This window comes from Ovis aries, chromosome 18 (assembly GCF_016772045.2).
Source record: "Ovis aries strain OAR_USU_Benz2616 breed Rambouillet chromosome 18, ARS-UI_Ramb_v3.0, whole genome shotgun sequence".
In the NCBI taxonomy this organism is placed as follows: Eukaryota; Metazoa; Chordata; class Mammalia; order Artiodactyla; family Bovidae; genus Ovis; species Ovis aries.
This window is the reverse complement of record NC_056071.1, coordinates 32786373-32800583: the sequence shown is the minus strand read 5'-3', so window position 1 is coordinate 32800583 and position 14211 is coordinate 32786373. Positions and strand designations below refer to the sequence as shown.

General features: G+C 43.2%; 1 protein-coding gene across 4 annotated transcripts in view; it reads left to right on the top strand.

The window, feature by feature from the left end:
* Window positions 1-5173, top strand: part of STXBP6 (syntaxin binding protein 6) — a 269178-nt gene extending 264005 nt beyond the window's left edge. For all 4 annotated transcript variants that reach the window (XM_042235279.2, XM_027957218.3, XM_060401441.1 and 1 more), the window contains one exon: window positions 2111-5173. In XM_042235279.2, the coding sequence (XP_042091213.1) occupies window positions 2111-2134 (24 nt within the window). In that variant the 3' untranslated portion in view covers window positions 2135-5173. The remainder of the gene's footprint in view (window positions 1-2110) is intronic.
* The last annotated feature ends 9038 nt before the right edge of the window (window positions 5174-14211 follow it).

Sequence of the window (14211 nt, the reverse complement as noted above, 5' to 3'; positions counted from 1 at the left end):
TTATTATTTAGATGGAGTCATTTACACAGCTTGTAAAGAGAAAGCTTTCCATGAGATAAGAAAACAGAATATAGCAAAAAGGAAATTTTTAACTTACCCTCTACATTAATTCATAAGCATTTGAGTTGGAGATATTTATAGACACAGGCTTCCCTTGTGGCTCAGCTGGTAAAGGATTCTCCTGAAATGCGGGAGACCTGGGTTCGATCCCCGGGTTGGAAAGATCCCCTGGAGAAGGGAAAGGCTACCCACTCCAGTATTCTGGCCTGGAGAATTCCGTGGACTGTATAGTTCATTGGGTCGCAAAGAGTTGAACACGACTGAGCAACTTCACTTTTCACTTTCATAGACACGAGGGAAACTGAGGGACAGAGCGCTTGTGACTTTAGAGCTAAAGGTCATAAACACATCTGTGCTTATGGAAAGCACCTGCCTTCCATATTCTAAAGTTTCTAACTCCCAGGAAATTAAAGAAAAAAACCAAAATGAGGTAGAATGGAAGTGATGCCACTTTAGGCGGAAATACCTCAAATAGCAAAACGTGCAAACCAGCTGTATTTCTGTGAAACTGAGCTGGCACGCCCCACCCGGCTGGGGCTCCCCTTAGTGCCAACCCCAGCTGCATGAGAGAGGTAACTGGGCTGGTGTGAGTAGCAGCACGCTCGCTGCTGAGGATGAATGACTGCGTAAATTGGCACAAGCCCAGTAGCTGAAGGTTAATAGCTCAGTGAACAACAAGACAGCAGCTCTGATCAAATATTTATGGTTGGTATTCATTATGCACAACACTTAACAGCTCTGTGTTGATTTGAATGATTCGCATTGCTAAATAATGTATTGAAACTAGAGACAGAGCAAGAAGTGGAGGCCTTACAGTGGAGGGACTCAGAAGGTGGCTGGAGAGTGGGACTGATCAGAGGAAGGGTCCTGGATCTGCAATTGCTACCCACCGTATTTCCTGGACTATCAGCTCGTGGAGGTCAGGAGTTAGGAGCCACTGCCATCTTCTTGGCAAAAACCCACAGCACTTAGCACAGCAGTGGTGTCTGACTCTTTGAGATCCCATGGACTGTAGCTCGCCAGGCTCCTCTGTCCATGGGATACTCCAGGCAAGAATACTGCACTGGGTTGCCATTCCCTTCTCCAGGGGATCATTCCGATCCAGGGATCGAATGTGGGTCTCCCACATTGCAGGCAGATACTTTACCATCTGAGCCACCAGGAAAGCCCCCAGGTAGAGATTAATTTAACAATGTAACTACCTCCAGTCCAGCTCCAACCCCAGGGATTAATCCCTAATATCAAACTCTATAGACCCCCAAGGAATCACAATTCAGCTTCCACCCTGCCCCCTGCTTCACGTCAGTGTACCGGCTCCTTGGAAAGGATCTGGCTAAGGAAGGCAATGTCAGATTTAATTTTCTGTTTTGTACCTGCATACGTTTCCTTAAATACATCATCATGGGCTCCAGCTGGGCTTGGGAAACTATTTAATGATACAGTGGTATTTGGTGTTTCCATTTTTAAAGATCTAACATTTCAATGAGCCACATTTTTCAAATACCAGAGGGAGCAGCAAGTCAAGGTTTGAATTTGATCTATTGTTCAGTCCTGGTTGGTTACGCAGTCTTAATTGTCAAGTGCCTCGAACCTGGTTGAACGTCCAGGATATTACGTGGATTATTGCAGATTGCTTCTCTACAGTTGGTGATTTGTCAGTAAATACTTGAAACTGAAGAGTGGTCTTCCTGGATAACTAGTAACCTGGAAGCCCAGATGCCTTTGTTGCTTTGCTAGGGTGGGGCACTCATTCTGCCTATACTTTGCCTCTTCCGTTTGCTCCTTCAGTGGCAGGAAGGAATGCCATAGAGCACCACCCTCCCTGGACACCTGCCCCAGCAAGCGTGCTGTAAGGAGTGAAGCTGCAGTGCTCAGTGGACTGTGTCGGGAGTGTTGCACGTTTCCTTGGTGCCACTGCGAACAGGAGTGGTGATCTGCCGCAGCAAATAAAATATTGGTGCTGCTGCTCAGCGTGGATTTGGGAAAGAAGCAACCAGTGCACTCTCCCCACTGCTGATATCATCTCACATTTGTCCCTTTCTCTCCTTAGCTTGCCATGAAGCACAAATGTTGAGAAACTGCCTCTCCCAGAGACCTCTTAAGAGAAACTGAAGTTTGTTCAGCAGTTTTTACAAGAAACTCCGGACCTCCGCTTGCTTCTCCAGCCCCCAACCCCCACCAAATTATGGACATTTAGATTGTTTTTCCTTTTCAGATGTTAATATGAGAGAAAAGATGGTGTGTTTATATTAATACATTTCCCTGATAATCTTGCTAAGAAATGCTGCATAGTATCAGCTTCATTTTTTTTCTGTGTATGCGTGTGTTTGTATGTGTGTTTTTTTTAAGGGTTTTTTTTTTTTTTTTGGTAGTTTGAATATGAAATCTGGACCAAATGATATATTGAGCTAGGTCTAAACCGTATTTTTTTTTCCTGATATTAAGCAAGAAGACATTTTAATGTGATATCAGATGTTATTGTTCCTGGTTGGAAGTAAAAGTCAAGCAGGTTGGTTTCACTCAGGCTCTTAGCTACTCTTAATTTGAAGCCTAAGATTCTATATCCTGAGACATAAATCTGTATTATGGAAAACAATTGGATTTATCAGGAGAAACAGCAGTCTTTGATTTTTGCTTTTTGTGTGGTAATTTTCTGCATGAGCCATCACCAGCATTCAAAAAAAAACAAATAAGAATCACAGATAGAAATCTACTTTCTGAGCTACAGTTTAAATTCTCCCACTACTTGTTTCCAGGCTGATTGTTTAGAATTACCGTATGAATGATAAAAATTTGAGATTAAAGACCTAAGTAAAAGCCTATTTAAAAACTAATGTGAATTCATGAACATTTCTTTGTCATTGTCCCAAATTATGGTAGCTGGTTTTGAAAAGAGCTTGGATTTTTATCAAGAATTGATTTGTCCAGATAAAGTTCGGTGTAAACGATACTGTGAAAAGATAATATATTTAAAGTCTTTTTTCTTTTCACAAAGACATACCTGTTTATTGACACCCTCATGATGTCCTTAGGAAATGGCCTTCAGTTCTCAGTATCTGATTTTTGGATGTTTTGATGTTGTTACTGCTATTTGTTTAATGTAATTTGAAAGTGCGGGGTTCTTGACAAATTGCATTTCATGGCAATTACAACTTGCCTCATCCAACATAGAACAACATAGTCCTGAAGCCTTTACATTGTAGTCAGAATGAATGAAATCGGTTCATTACAGCTCCTGATTTTGTATCACTCAACATGGACCCAGATTTTCAGTCTGAGAGTTCAGTTTTTTAGAGGGTTAAAATGCTAAATATAAAGCTGTGCTTTGTCTTTCTGAAACAAGGAAGCAAGCTGCACATCCCAGATACATTCTCAGCCTCCTGCTGTGTTGCGTTGATTTTTAAGCTGCCTGGATCATCAGGACCCTTTCTATTCCTTCCTACCTATTGAGCCGACTGAGGCCATGTGTATTGTAGCTTCTACATGGCAGCACAGGATGACTTTGGGATTATTTATGCTGATTTAAATAGCTTAAATTCTCCTGCTAAAGCTTTCCCAGGGAGATAGAAAATCAGGCTATTGGTGGGTGTCAAAAGGGAGATGAGATTTACCAGAGAAGAATTTCTGAATCCTCTTAGGGAGATGATCCAGTTCAAGGAAACTCTGTAGAATTTATAGGGTAAACTATATAAGTTTACTATAATATTTTGTACTTTTCTTTTGATGTCTTAAAACTTAAAAGAAGCAAGGAACTTATTAGCTGGTGAGTACTATTAGAAGCATTTATAATTTCTAAGAAAAGCTGAAAATATCACACCAAATAGGTTTTCTTTGCAGACCTCCATTTAGTAAAAGCATGCATGGGCACACATATACATCTTCCCAAATTGAATCCTAGCTTCAGAGATAGATAGTTGATATAAATAATTAGAAGAGTAAATCTCAAACCCCTGACAATCAGCCAAACGCAAAAATTAAATGTGTTGCCAAGTATTTTTTGTGAAGCTGCTTCTAAAGTAGCAGAGGGTGAGGTCATAAGCATACTGTGAAATGTGAGATTTTCTTTTTTCCTCTCTGGTAAACCTGTGATAGTCATCCTTCATAAATATCACTAGTTCACATCTTCCCCTCTTCGCTCACTCTCTGTTTATCCTTTTAACTTCAGTCTTTTGGAAGACATCCCGATTGGAAGAAAGTCTATCTGCACCAGTACTAGCTTCCTCCATTGATTTGCCTCCAGGCTGTGGTCATGCCCTTGACCTCCCTGTGTCCAAGTCCTGCCTAGGCCTCCACCCGCAGAGAGGGCCAACAGCAGCCCCAGTCCCTTCTAGACCTCCTGACTTTGCAGAAAAGCAAGCCTTGTGAAGACACACGTGAGGTTCTTTGGTATCCTTTTGTAGAAGGTGCTTCAGTACAAAGTATTAATACAATCTAACCTAGAGGAAATTGCTAAAATGACTCACATTATGTGGTACCAATTCATTTGGGACCAATTCAGTGGCTTGCTAAAAGACATTTAATTTCTTTGTTTCGTTTCTGCACTTCACTATTGAGTTTTGGAAATACATTTCTGTGAAGGATTTCTTAGATTGTACTGACAACTCGTTAAAAAAAAAAGAGTCTTCCCAGTGCTCTCACTTCTTCCTGGATGTAGCTGTAGTATTCTTCCCTAGTACTATTAGATACCTATGTACAGGAAGTAGTGATTCAGGTTAACGTTTCATATTAAAGAATGTATTTGTAAAATGTAACAAGAGCAGTAGTTAACTTTTTCTAAGCTCTGAAAACAAAAGATAAAGATTATGTGTTAGACTTAAAATTTCAGTGAAATCTGTCTTAATACTACTTTTGTGGCTAACAAAGGTTGTGCATTTATGTAAAAATACTTATACAGAATGCCCTCAATAAACAATATTAAAGATAGGTTTCGCTTTCAATTTTTAGAATTGTAACACTGCTGCTGTCTGTTGTACAGTTACTAATTCTTCAGAAGTTCTCTTAAGATGTCAAACATAATTTTTGTTCCTTTCAGAGACAAGTAACACCTGCTCTGTGATTCATTATTACAGCAAACTCTAATTTTGTCATTAAATATTTTAACTCTGTGATGAAAGTTCGTTTCTCTCGGTTATTTGGGAAATCTCCAAAACTATCACATAGGTAGACATCATCGCATTTTTGATGCTCATGGGAGAATCTTGCATGCCTCCAGGAGACTAAGAACTGGGATTAGCATGCAGATAACAGTTCCTCTGGTCATTCCAATGGGAGAACTTGAAATGTAAAAAAAGACTAAAGAGCTAACTAGCCCTAATTACGTAATAAGCTTCTATCCAGTAAGAGTTAAGGTCTTTTGTTTCTTCTCCTGGGCAAGCAGTTAAGTAGATTAAATACTTTCTGCTGATATTAGTGATGTGCTCAAGTCCATATTACCGCATGTGGCCTCATTCAACAGACTATTTTCACGTCCTTTTAAACTGTAAAGACCTGATCAAATTATGTCAGTTTATTTTTATGCAAAAGCAAATGCAGCTTATGACATTGCCCCATTTATTTTCAAGGGATGTGACTTTGGTGACGGCTGGTTTGGCATAGACACTCGGTGCAGCAGGAGGGCTGAAATATTTCCTAGGAGAACCGCAGGTGGAAGAGAAAGGCCACCACCTCCACTCTCAAGGGAAAAAAAGGATAAGAGAGATGGTTTGGCTAGACAATGACCTGGCTGTAAGTTATTATAATTAGGTATTTAAAGGCACTGTTCTTGTGAACTAATTATAAACCCAGTTACTTGCAAAGATGATCTTTACTCTTAATATAATTTTTGTTAACAGTTATACCACAACTGACTCAAATTTTATGGAAGAATTAATGCAGGTATCTTTTTTTTTAATCAATAATGCCTTTTCTCCTTGCTGTCAATGAGAACACGCTTAAGAAAAACTACAGTTGTTCCTTGAATAATGGGTTTGAGTTGCCCAAGTTCATATGTATGTGGGTTGTTTTTTTTTAATAGTTGCATAGTACAGTACTCACTAGGGGCTTCCGAAGTGGCTCAGTGGTAAAGATTCCACCTGCCAGTTCAGGAGATGCAGGTTCAATCCCTGGAGCAGGAAGATCCCCTGGACTAGGAAATGGCAACACACTCCAGTACTGTTGCCTGGAAAATTCCATGGACCCAGGAGCCTGGTAGGCTACAGTCCATGGGGTCACAAACAGCTGGACACGACTGAGCGACTTCACTTTCACTTTCACTTTCTGACTCTTGCATTGTTCAACTGTGTTGATTTATCAATCATCGTCTGCCTAAGCAAACAGATTGAGGGCAGGGTGAGGCAGAGAGAAGAGGGAGGAGAAACATGCCAGAAACAAATGTCTAAGGAATGCAAATGTTTCCATATGATTTCCTGATGGCATTCGTTCTTCGTGCCTCTTCCCCTGGAGCAGGCACACCTAGGTGGTAGTGGAAGGTGAGTATGCACATCCACATACATACACACACAACTGGCATTAGAAATGACCGCAGCCATTTTCACTGTGGCTTTAGTCACAATAGCCAGGATGTGGGAGCAGCCTAGACGTCCATTAGCAGAGGAATGGATAAGGAGGATGAGGTGCATGTGTACAATGGAATACTGAGTGAGTGAGTGAAGCCGCTCAGTCGTGTCCAACTCTCTGTGACCCCGTGGACTGTAGCCTACCAGGTTCCTCTGCCCATGGGATTTTCCAGGCAAGACTACCAGAGTGGGTTGCCATTTCCTTCTCCAGGAGATCTTCCCAACCCAGGTCTCCCACACTGTCAGTTCAGTCGCTCAGTCGTGTCAACCTCTGCGACCCCATGAACCGCAGCACGCCAGGCCTCCCTGTCCATCACCAACTGCTGGAGTCTACCCAAACCCATGTCCATTGAGTTGGTGATGCCATCCAACCATCTCATCCTCTGTTGTCCCCTTCGCAGATGCTTTACCATCTGAGCCACCAGGGAAGTCTAACAATGGAATATTACTCAGCCACAAAAGAGAACAAAGTAAGGCCATTTACAGAAACGTGGATGGACCTAGAGATTATCATATTAAGTGACGTAAGTCTGACAAAGACAAATATTATATGGTATCACTTATATTTGGAATCTAATCTTTAAAAATGACACAAATGAGCTTATTTGCAAAACTGAACCAGACTTACAGGTATCAAAAACAAACTTACGGTAACCAAAGAGGAAATGTGGGAGAGGGGAGGGATAAATCCGGAGGTTTGGATTAACATACACATACTACTATCAATATATATGGTAGATAACCAACAAGGACCTCATGTATTGCACAGGGAACTCTACTCAGTATTCTGTGATAAACTATATGAAAAAAGAATCTGAGAAGGAACGAATATGTGTATGACTAAATCATTTTGCTATATACCTAAAATGAAGACACCATTATGAATCAGCTATACTCTAATAGAAATTTATTTTTTTAAAAAAAGAGCTGAGCTGCCTTGCTACAGTTCCCTGAAGTCCCTTAGTGAGCCCTTCTTGCCCTTCTGGACATAGATTGGCAGGAGTCAGTATTTCCAGGGGTCAGTGAAACTTGAAAGTACCTCAGTTGGGCCATGATCGGAGCATGAGAAATACAAAGACAGATGTCAAAAACACACACATCCCACCCACAAGGTAAGTCTTACTTTATTTCTCTAAACATGAGTGTGCTAACAGCTGTCTTTTAACAAGAGCATACAGAAGATGGATTTCCTTCTGGTTTCTTTATGAAAATCCAGAAAGTGTACATACACGTAAAATAACTTTGTACAGCCAGAGCCAGTCTGATGCAAAACTGATGTCTGCTTAGACATCACCCCCTGTCACCATTCCAGGCCCTTCATCTAGCTTTACCAAACCTTCTCAAATTCTGCTTTAAGCTAACCCCACTTAAGGTGTGACCTGTACTACAGTGCTGGTTCATAGCAGTGAAGGGGAGTTCCTCTCTCCAGGCTTCATGTCACAGTTACCTGGGGAGATTATGAAAAACGTATACATTTTATTCCCAAATTTGCCTTCTTGGTGCTCCTAGGCATCTTGTCTTTTGCAAAGAAAATAAAATGGCTCCAGCAGGTGGGGAGAGTAGGGTGCCTTGCTTCCCCAGACACTTGCTAGATTTAAACCAGCAAATTAAAGCTGTCAAGGAAATTTAACAGAACGTGCATTTAAGCTCGATCACTGCCACAGTGTAACCTTCTGCCTTGACCCCCATTATATTTTCTCCCTGGAGCCTCATCTGGAGCCTCAGGATTTCCTGAGTCGTATTTTAACTTCCCAAACCACCACCCCCAACCCCCGCCCGCCCCGACCCCTGAAGTTTTCTGCCACATTTTCTTCTTTCTGCTGATGAGTCATCGCAGGCCTTCAGGGGGCTGTTTTGATGGGCACGTCCCACTGGGCACTGCCGGAGGTAGGCTGGTGGGGCGAAGCCGCTTCCCACAGGAACCGAGGACAGAGCCCAGAGATTCTAAAGCGACCACTGAGGTGTATTGTCTCTGCCCTCTCATGTGGTCAGGCAGGCACTTTAAATGCTATGGATTCTCTCAGACGGAGTGGAGGTGTTTCTGTGAAACACATTCTCAAAGACGCCTGTTTCAGTGGGGCTATCACACAGTCATAGCTAGACGTGTCAGAGGCTGGACAGGAATCACTTTTGCTGAAAGTCCCGGGTGTCACTTGTCAACACTGAACAGAATCCTTTGTCCTGTGACGTCGCACCCCAATCACTTTGCTACTCTTGGCTGTCAGATGACACAGAAGAAGGAAAATGATCCATGAGTCCTCAGCTTTACCCTGAGAGCTGGAACACGGCTTGGATGATTCCGTTTCTGAAGAAAATTTCTACTATATGCTCTGATCATGGGCACCAAATTCTGTTTAATTGTAAGACCGCATCCTCGGTAACTGAAACTTGAAGCTTTCTGTTAGTTTTTCTTTAAACCAATCCTTTCTTTTACTGCCCCAGCAAAGAGAATCTGGTTCCTACTATCAAACATGCTTTGTTTATTTACGGGACAGAAGCGTCCTTCAAGGAGTTTTGCTTTTTTCAGACCTGGAGTTAGTGACCAATACTGGTGGACACATGTACATTGGTCTGAAACTTTCCAGGATGGAAACAGCCTCAGCATTTGGACAGAAAGAAACTGTGGGAAAGAACAGTTGAGCTGTGTTCCACTCGATGCCCCAGGGGAGGAAAAAGAAAACACGCCTTTAACAGGAGAGGACATGGTCAGGGCGCCCCCTTGTGGTGGTGTGCTGGGAGCAGCATTGCCCTGTGGTCCTGCCCTGAGTTCCAGTCTTAACCAGTGGAAGGTTTTGGGCAAGTTATTGGCTCTCTTTGTGTCTGTTTTCTTAGCTTTAAAATGGGAGTGGCTATCTACTTTATAGGTTATCATAAGGATTCTTTGAAATAATGAGTGTAAAGACTTTAGCTCCGTGTTTGGCACATAAGGCTCCGTGTATGTCAGCTCATCTATAAGCTAGTCTCTGTGATGGATCCAAAATAAAACAGTAAGCCTTGCAGGCTGGTGACATCTGTCAGACCGTGCTGCTGGCTAGAAGAATGGATGTGTTTTTCTTAAATCCATGTTGGCACAGGGGCAGACATTCTGTGCATCTTTGGTCATTTTTTATGATCTATGGACATAGATCCCTTGACATTTCATGTACCCCACAGCCTGGGGATAAAGGAGAGGGCTCTAGCCTAAGGCACCCAGGGGTGACCATTTTCTGGAGGAAGTTTCCAAAAAGACTAAATTCACAAGAAAGCGGACTGAGAGACACTGACTTTAGTGGCTGCGTCATCAACTACAGGAATGGAAATGAGTGATTTTATGGTCTGGGCGATTATTTGATGTGTCCTTTAAGCAGAAATTCATACCACTCGTTAAAAAGAAGTTCAAGGTTGGCCTACATATGTACAGCATTTCTTTTCTGGAAACATCTTTTGACATTCAGCTAAAAGAAGGAAGGAAGGCCCCAGAAAAACTATGTCAGCATTCTGTTTCCCTACTGTTGTCATGGCGCTGTTACTTATGATGTCCAAGCAAAGCCAGCATTTGTAAAGGGCTGTCCAGACAAGAAGGATCAGGCTAGTCATAACAGTGGATCTGCCCCACCCCAAATCCCAAACTTTGCTTTTCTAAAAATTGCACTATGCGTTATTTTTTTTAACAAATTATAGGCCATGCATATTTCTTCTTAAAATCCCTCCTAGCAGAGAGCTTTCTGGCTTTGTCCTTAGCTTTTTGTCCTTAGGCAAATTACATAATTTTTCTGTGTCTGGTCTTTCCTGTTTCAAAGGAAAAATAACCTACACCCTGGCTGCCTCGGAGTCTCAGTAAGTAAAATGGGATGTGTGGACCTCAAAAGAGCACTGGGAAGCGCCAAGCGCTAAAGAAGTGTGGGTTGCTTACTGAAGCCGTGGTTTTCAGCTGTTCCCACCCAGCATCGAAGAGATTCGTTTATATCTCACCCCCGTTTCTTCCACGGGTCCATCCTTATAGTACTAGATGGTATCATCACCCCCTCTACCCTCTCTTCCAAGAAAAAAAAATTCCCCACAGACAGTTGGAGGCCGCTTGCCATCTGGGAGGTGAAACATAGGCAGGAGGGAGAGATGGTCCCAAACTGCTCAGGGAAGGGGACAGCCAGGCTTAGAGGCAGCCATGAGGGAAAGGACTCAGAGAGCATTTCTGGGACTCGAAGAGAGCACTCCTGGTCAAGCCTCCTGGATGCAGTTCATCCGAGGACCACAGGTACCTCTCAATGTGTAGAAACTAAATATATACTAACTCTCAATAAAGAAACTGCTCTCCACCCACCTGGGAAGACTCATGAAAATAATGAAACACACTGTTCAGGGCCGAGGATGAGCTAGAGCCATGTCCATGTCCTTACTGTGTCTGGGTGTCCTAGCGTAAGACTGGCAGAGGACCACAGAAATGGTCCAGGTCTTAGGATTTCATGAGTCAGTGTGAATGCAATGACAGTTACTCTAGAGAGACAGGATACTGATTAAAGGATGCAATCTGAGGATGTTCCTTCAAACACAGGGATGCCTGGACACTTCAGCTCCACTCGCCGTTGTTGTTCAGTTGCTCAGTTATATCTGACTCTGAGACCCCATGGATTGTAGCGTGCCAGACTTCCCTGTCCCTGTTCCACTCACTAGAAACAGCATTATTATCCCGACGAAGGAGACTGGGACAATCACCTCTGTACTCCCCTTTGGGGTGTTTCACTGGCCTTACTTTCCCTTTAGAAAAAGCAAGATAAAGGGCTGGAAGTGGGCCGGTCTCTACCCAGGCTTAATGCTGAGTTTGCCTAAGCCACCTACTCATATGCTTCTTTTTCTTTGGGCTCCACCAGGCTCTTTTCTACAGGTGAGTGCTCACCCCCTCAACACACACACATGCACACAGCTGCCCTCACGTACCTGCCATTCGCCAGCTATGTGAGATGAGAGAGTTTGAAGACCTCACAAGGAGGAAGGGGTACAAACCACAGTCTACACCCCCAACCCTGCCTGGGCTTCCTTCAGGTCCCTGTTCGGTGTTTCTCCTCCCCGAGGTAGAATGAGGGTGGATGAGAGGCACAAGGAGGCTGATGTTGCCACTGGAGGGAGAGTAGTTAATGCTACCAAATGCCAGCCTTACCAAGTGTGCGTGACAGGAGGAGGCAGTTAGGGGAAAGGACGGATTCTTCCTTTGGAAGCCATTCAAACCCATCTCTCTCTGTGACCAACGACCCAACAGTAGCCTTGGCCCTGGGCGGATGTCGCCTGCTAAGCCTTAATTCCACAAGCAAACGCGCGCCAGACATTGGCCTAAACTTTCACTGTGGAGTTGTTATCTAAGAACAGCGAGCCTTGACTATAATGCTGAGGTCTGCTTAAGCCTGGTAAGAGGTCTCTCCCCCTGAATTCAGTCAGGACAGGGAATTCAATCCCGCCTCATTACTCACTGTGCTTTCACTGGCCTGCCCATCTTTCTCTTCTCCAGCCATGCCAGGGTCTTTTGCAGCTGAGAACCTTCACACAGTATTGCTGATGCCAAGAACACTTTCTTACCCAAATCTCCTCATGACTCAGCTTTTCTTGTCTATCAAGTCTCCACTTAAATGTCTCGTCAGACACTCACAGATTTAGAATGGTTGCCAGGGGGGAAGGGATAGTTAAGACGTTTGGGAAGTCACGTATACACAACTGTATTTAAAATGGGTAACGAACAAAGACCTATTGTACAGGACATGGAGCTCGTCCCGGTGTTATGTGGCAGCCTGGATAGGAGGGGAGTGTGGAGAACGGATACATGTATATGTACGCTGAGTCCCTTCGCTGCTCACCTGAAACCACATTTTTAATCAGCTTACCCCAACACAAAATAAAAAGCTTAAAGTTACAAAAATTAAATAAATTTTTTAATGTTTCCTCAAAAGACTTCCCTGATCCCATATCTAAAGGAGATTCCCTGCTTTTTCTTCCCCCAGCATCTCTTCTTTCCTTTCTGAGAACTGATGGAGATGTGTATTTATACGTTTGTTTTCCTTACTGTCTTGCCCACACCCACCCAGTCAGGAACCATGCCTATTTAGTTCACCAGGTTGCTTCGGGACCTAGGATTTTACCAGGACATGAGCCTGTCCTCCACTTAAAGCTCCCACGTGGGACCAGTAGAAATTCACAGGGAAAAAATCCAAATAACTAGACACATGAAAATATGTCAGCCTCACTCATAGTTAGAGAAATGCAAAATTTTTTCAAAGTGGCATTCAGAGACTTGATGGCACTTGATAATAAAATACTATGGACTTGGAGTATAAACTGAGACTATATTTTTGAAAGCAAGCTCTCAACATTTATCAAGATTTGCATCACTTGAACCTGCCCCCTAACTCAGCCCCAGGCTCATGCTGTTGGTCTTCAACCATCAGCCTCTCGCGACCACCACACACTGTACCCACAGGCAGATCGACGTTTCTTAGCTCACTCATTAGAATAGCTGAATTACTCGTCAGTTTTTCCAACTCTGGAAGGCAGAAAGCAGTTACCAGGGGTCAGTTAATTCCCCAAAACCAACAAGTAAATGCGCTCTGCTTTGTACGTTCCCATTTTATATTTGATACAGTCAGACGCTCCACTGTGCCCATCCACTTTCTTCTGTGGCAATGCGTTTTCCTTGACTCTAGTCCTTTCTGTCCTCTGGGATTCTGAATCTGGAAAGGAAAGAAGGAATAATACTTTTCTAAGCACTAACTGCTGTGTTTGGCAACCCTTTTATTCTTCTATGCCAGTTACCAGTTAATCGTCTCGCGGGTCCAAATCCATGCTTTTCTGCCCTGCTTTGTGATGCTGGAGCTGGACTCTGTAAACACTGCACCTGCTGCTTTTGGCACCCTTAGCAGTTAACTACTTTCAACTAATTATCAATTATTTATGTTAAATTCTACCTATTCCAATAACTGGCATGGTTTCTTTTTCCCTGCCTGGACCCTGCCTGATATAACATCTCAGTAGAGTCTCATGCAACTCGGCACAGCATCTGTTCCAGCCTGTAACCATTCTCCCCCAGCCTCTTTCAGCAAACCCCTTGGTGGCTCAGACATTAAAATATCTGCCTGCAATGCAGGAGAGACCCAGTTTCTATCCCTGGCTTGGGAAGTTCCCCTGGAGAAGGGAATGAGAACCCACTCCCATATTCTTGCCTGGAAAATTCCATGGAGAGGGGAGCTTGGTGGACTATACTCCTTGGGGTCACAAAGAATTGCACATGACTTCAAGACTAACACTTTCCTTTTGGCAATTGATCTAATTTCCTACTTTGCTAAGATTGGGACTTTCCTGTTTAGAAATCATTTCCCTTTCCCCACCTCCTCAGCTAAGTCCTGCACTCCCAATCTTAATACCCCTACACATGTTTACTGAGGATCCCTCTTCTGGAGCCCTGCATCCCACTTCCTTCTTATTCCATCAACAATAACCTCACTTCTTAGATCTCTAGTCTTTCCTGCTTCATTCCTCCTCCTCACAGAGGACAAAGACTTGCCACCTCTATTGTGAAATTTGTTGAAAACGTTTTCTTACCTTCACTGCCATTAAAATACCACCTTCTTGGCACCCA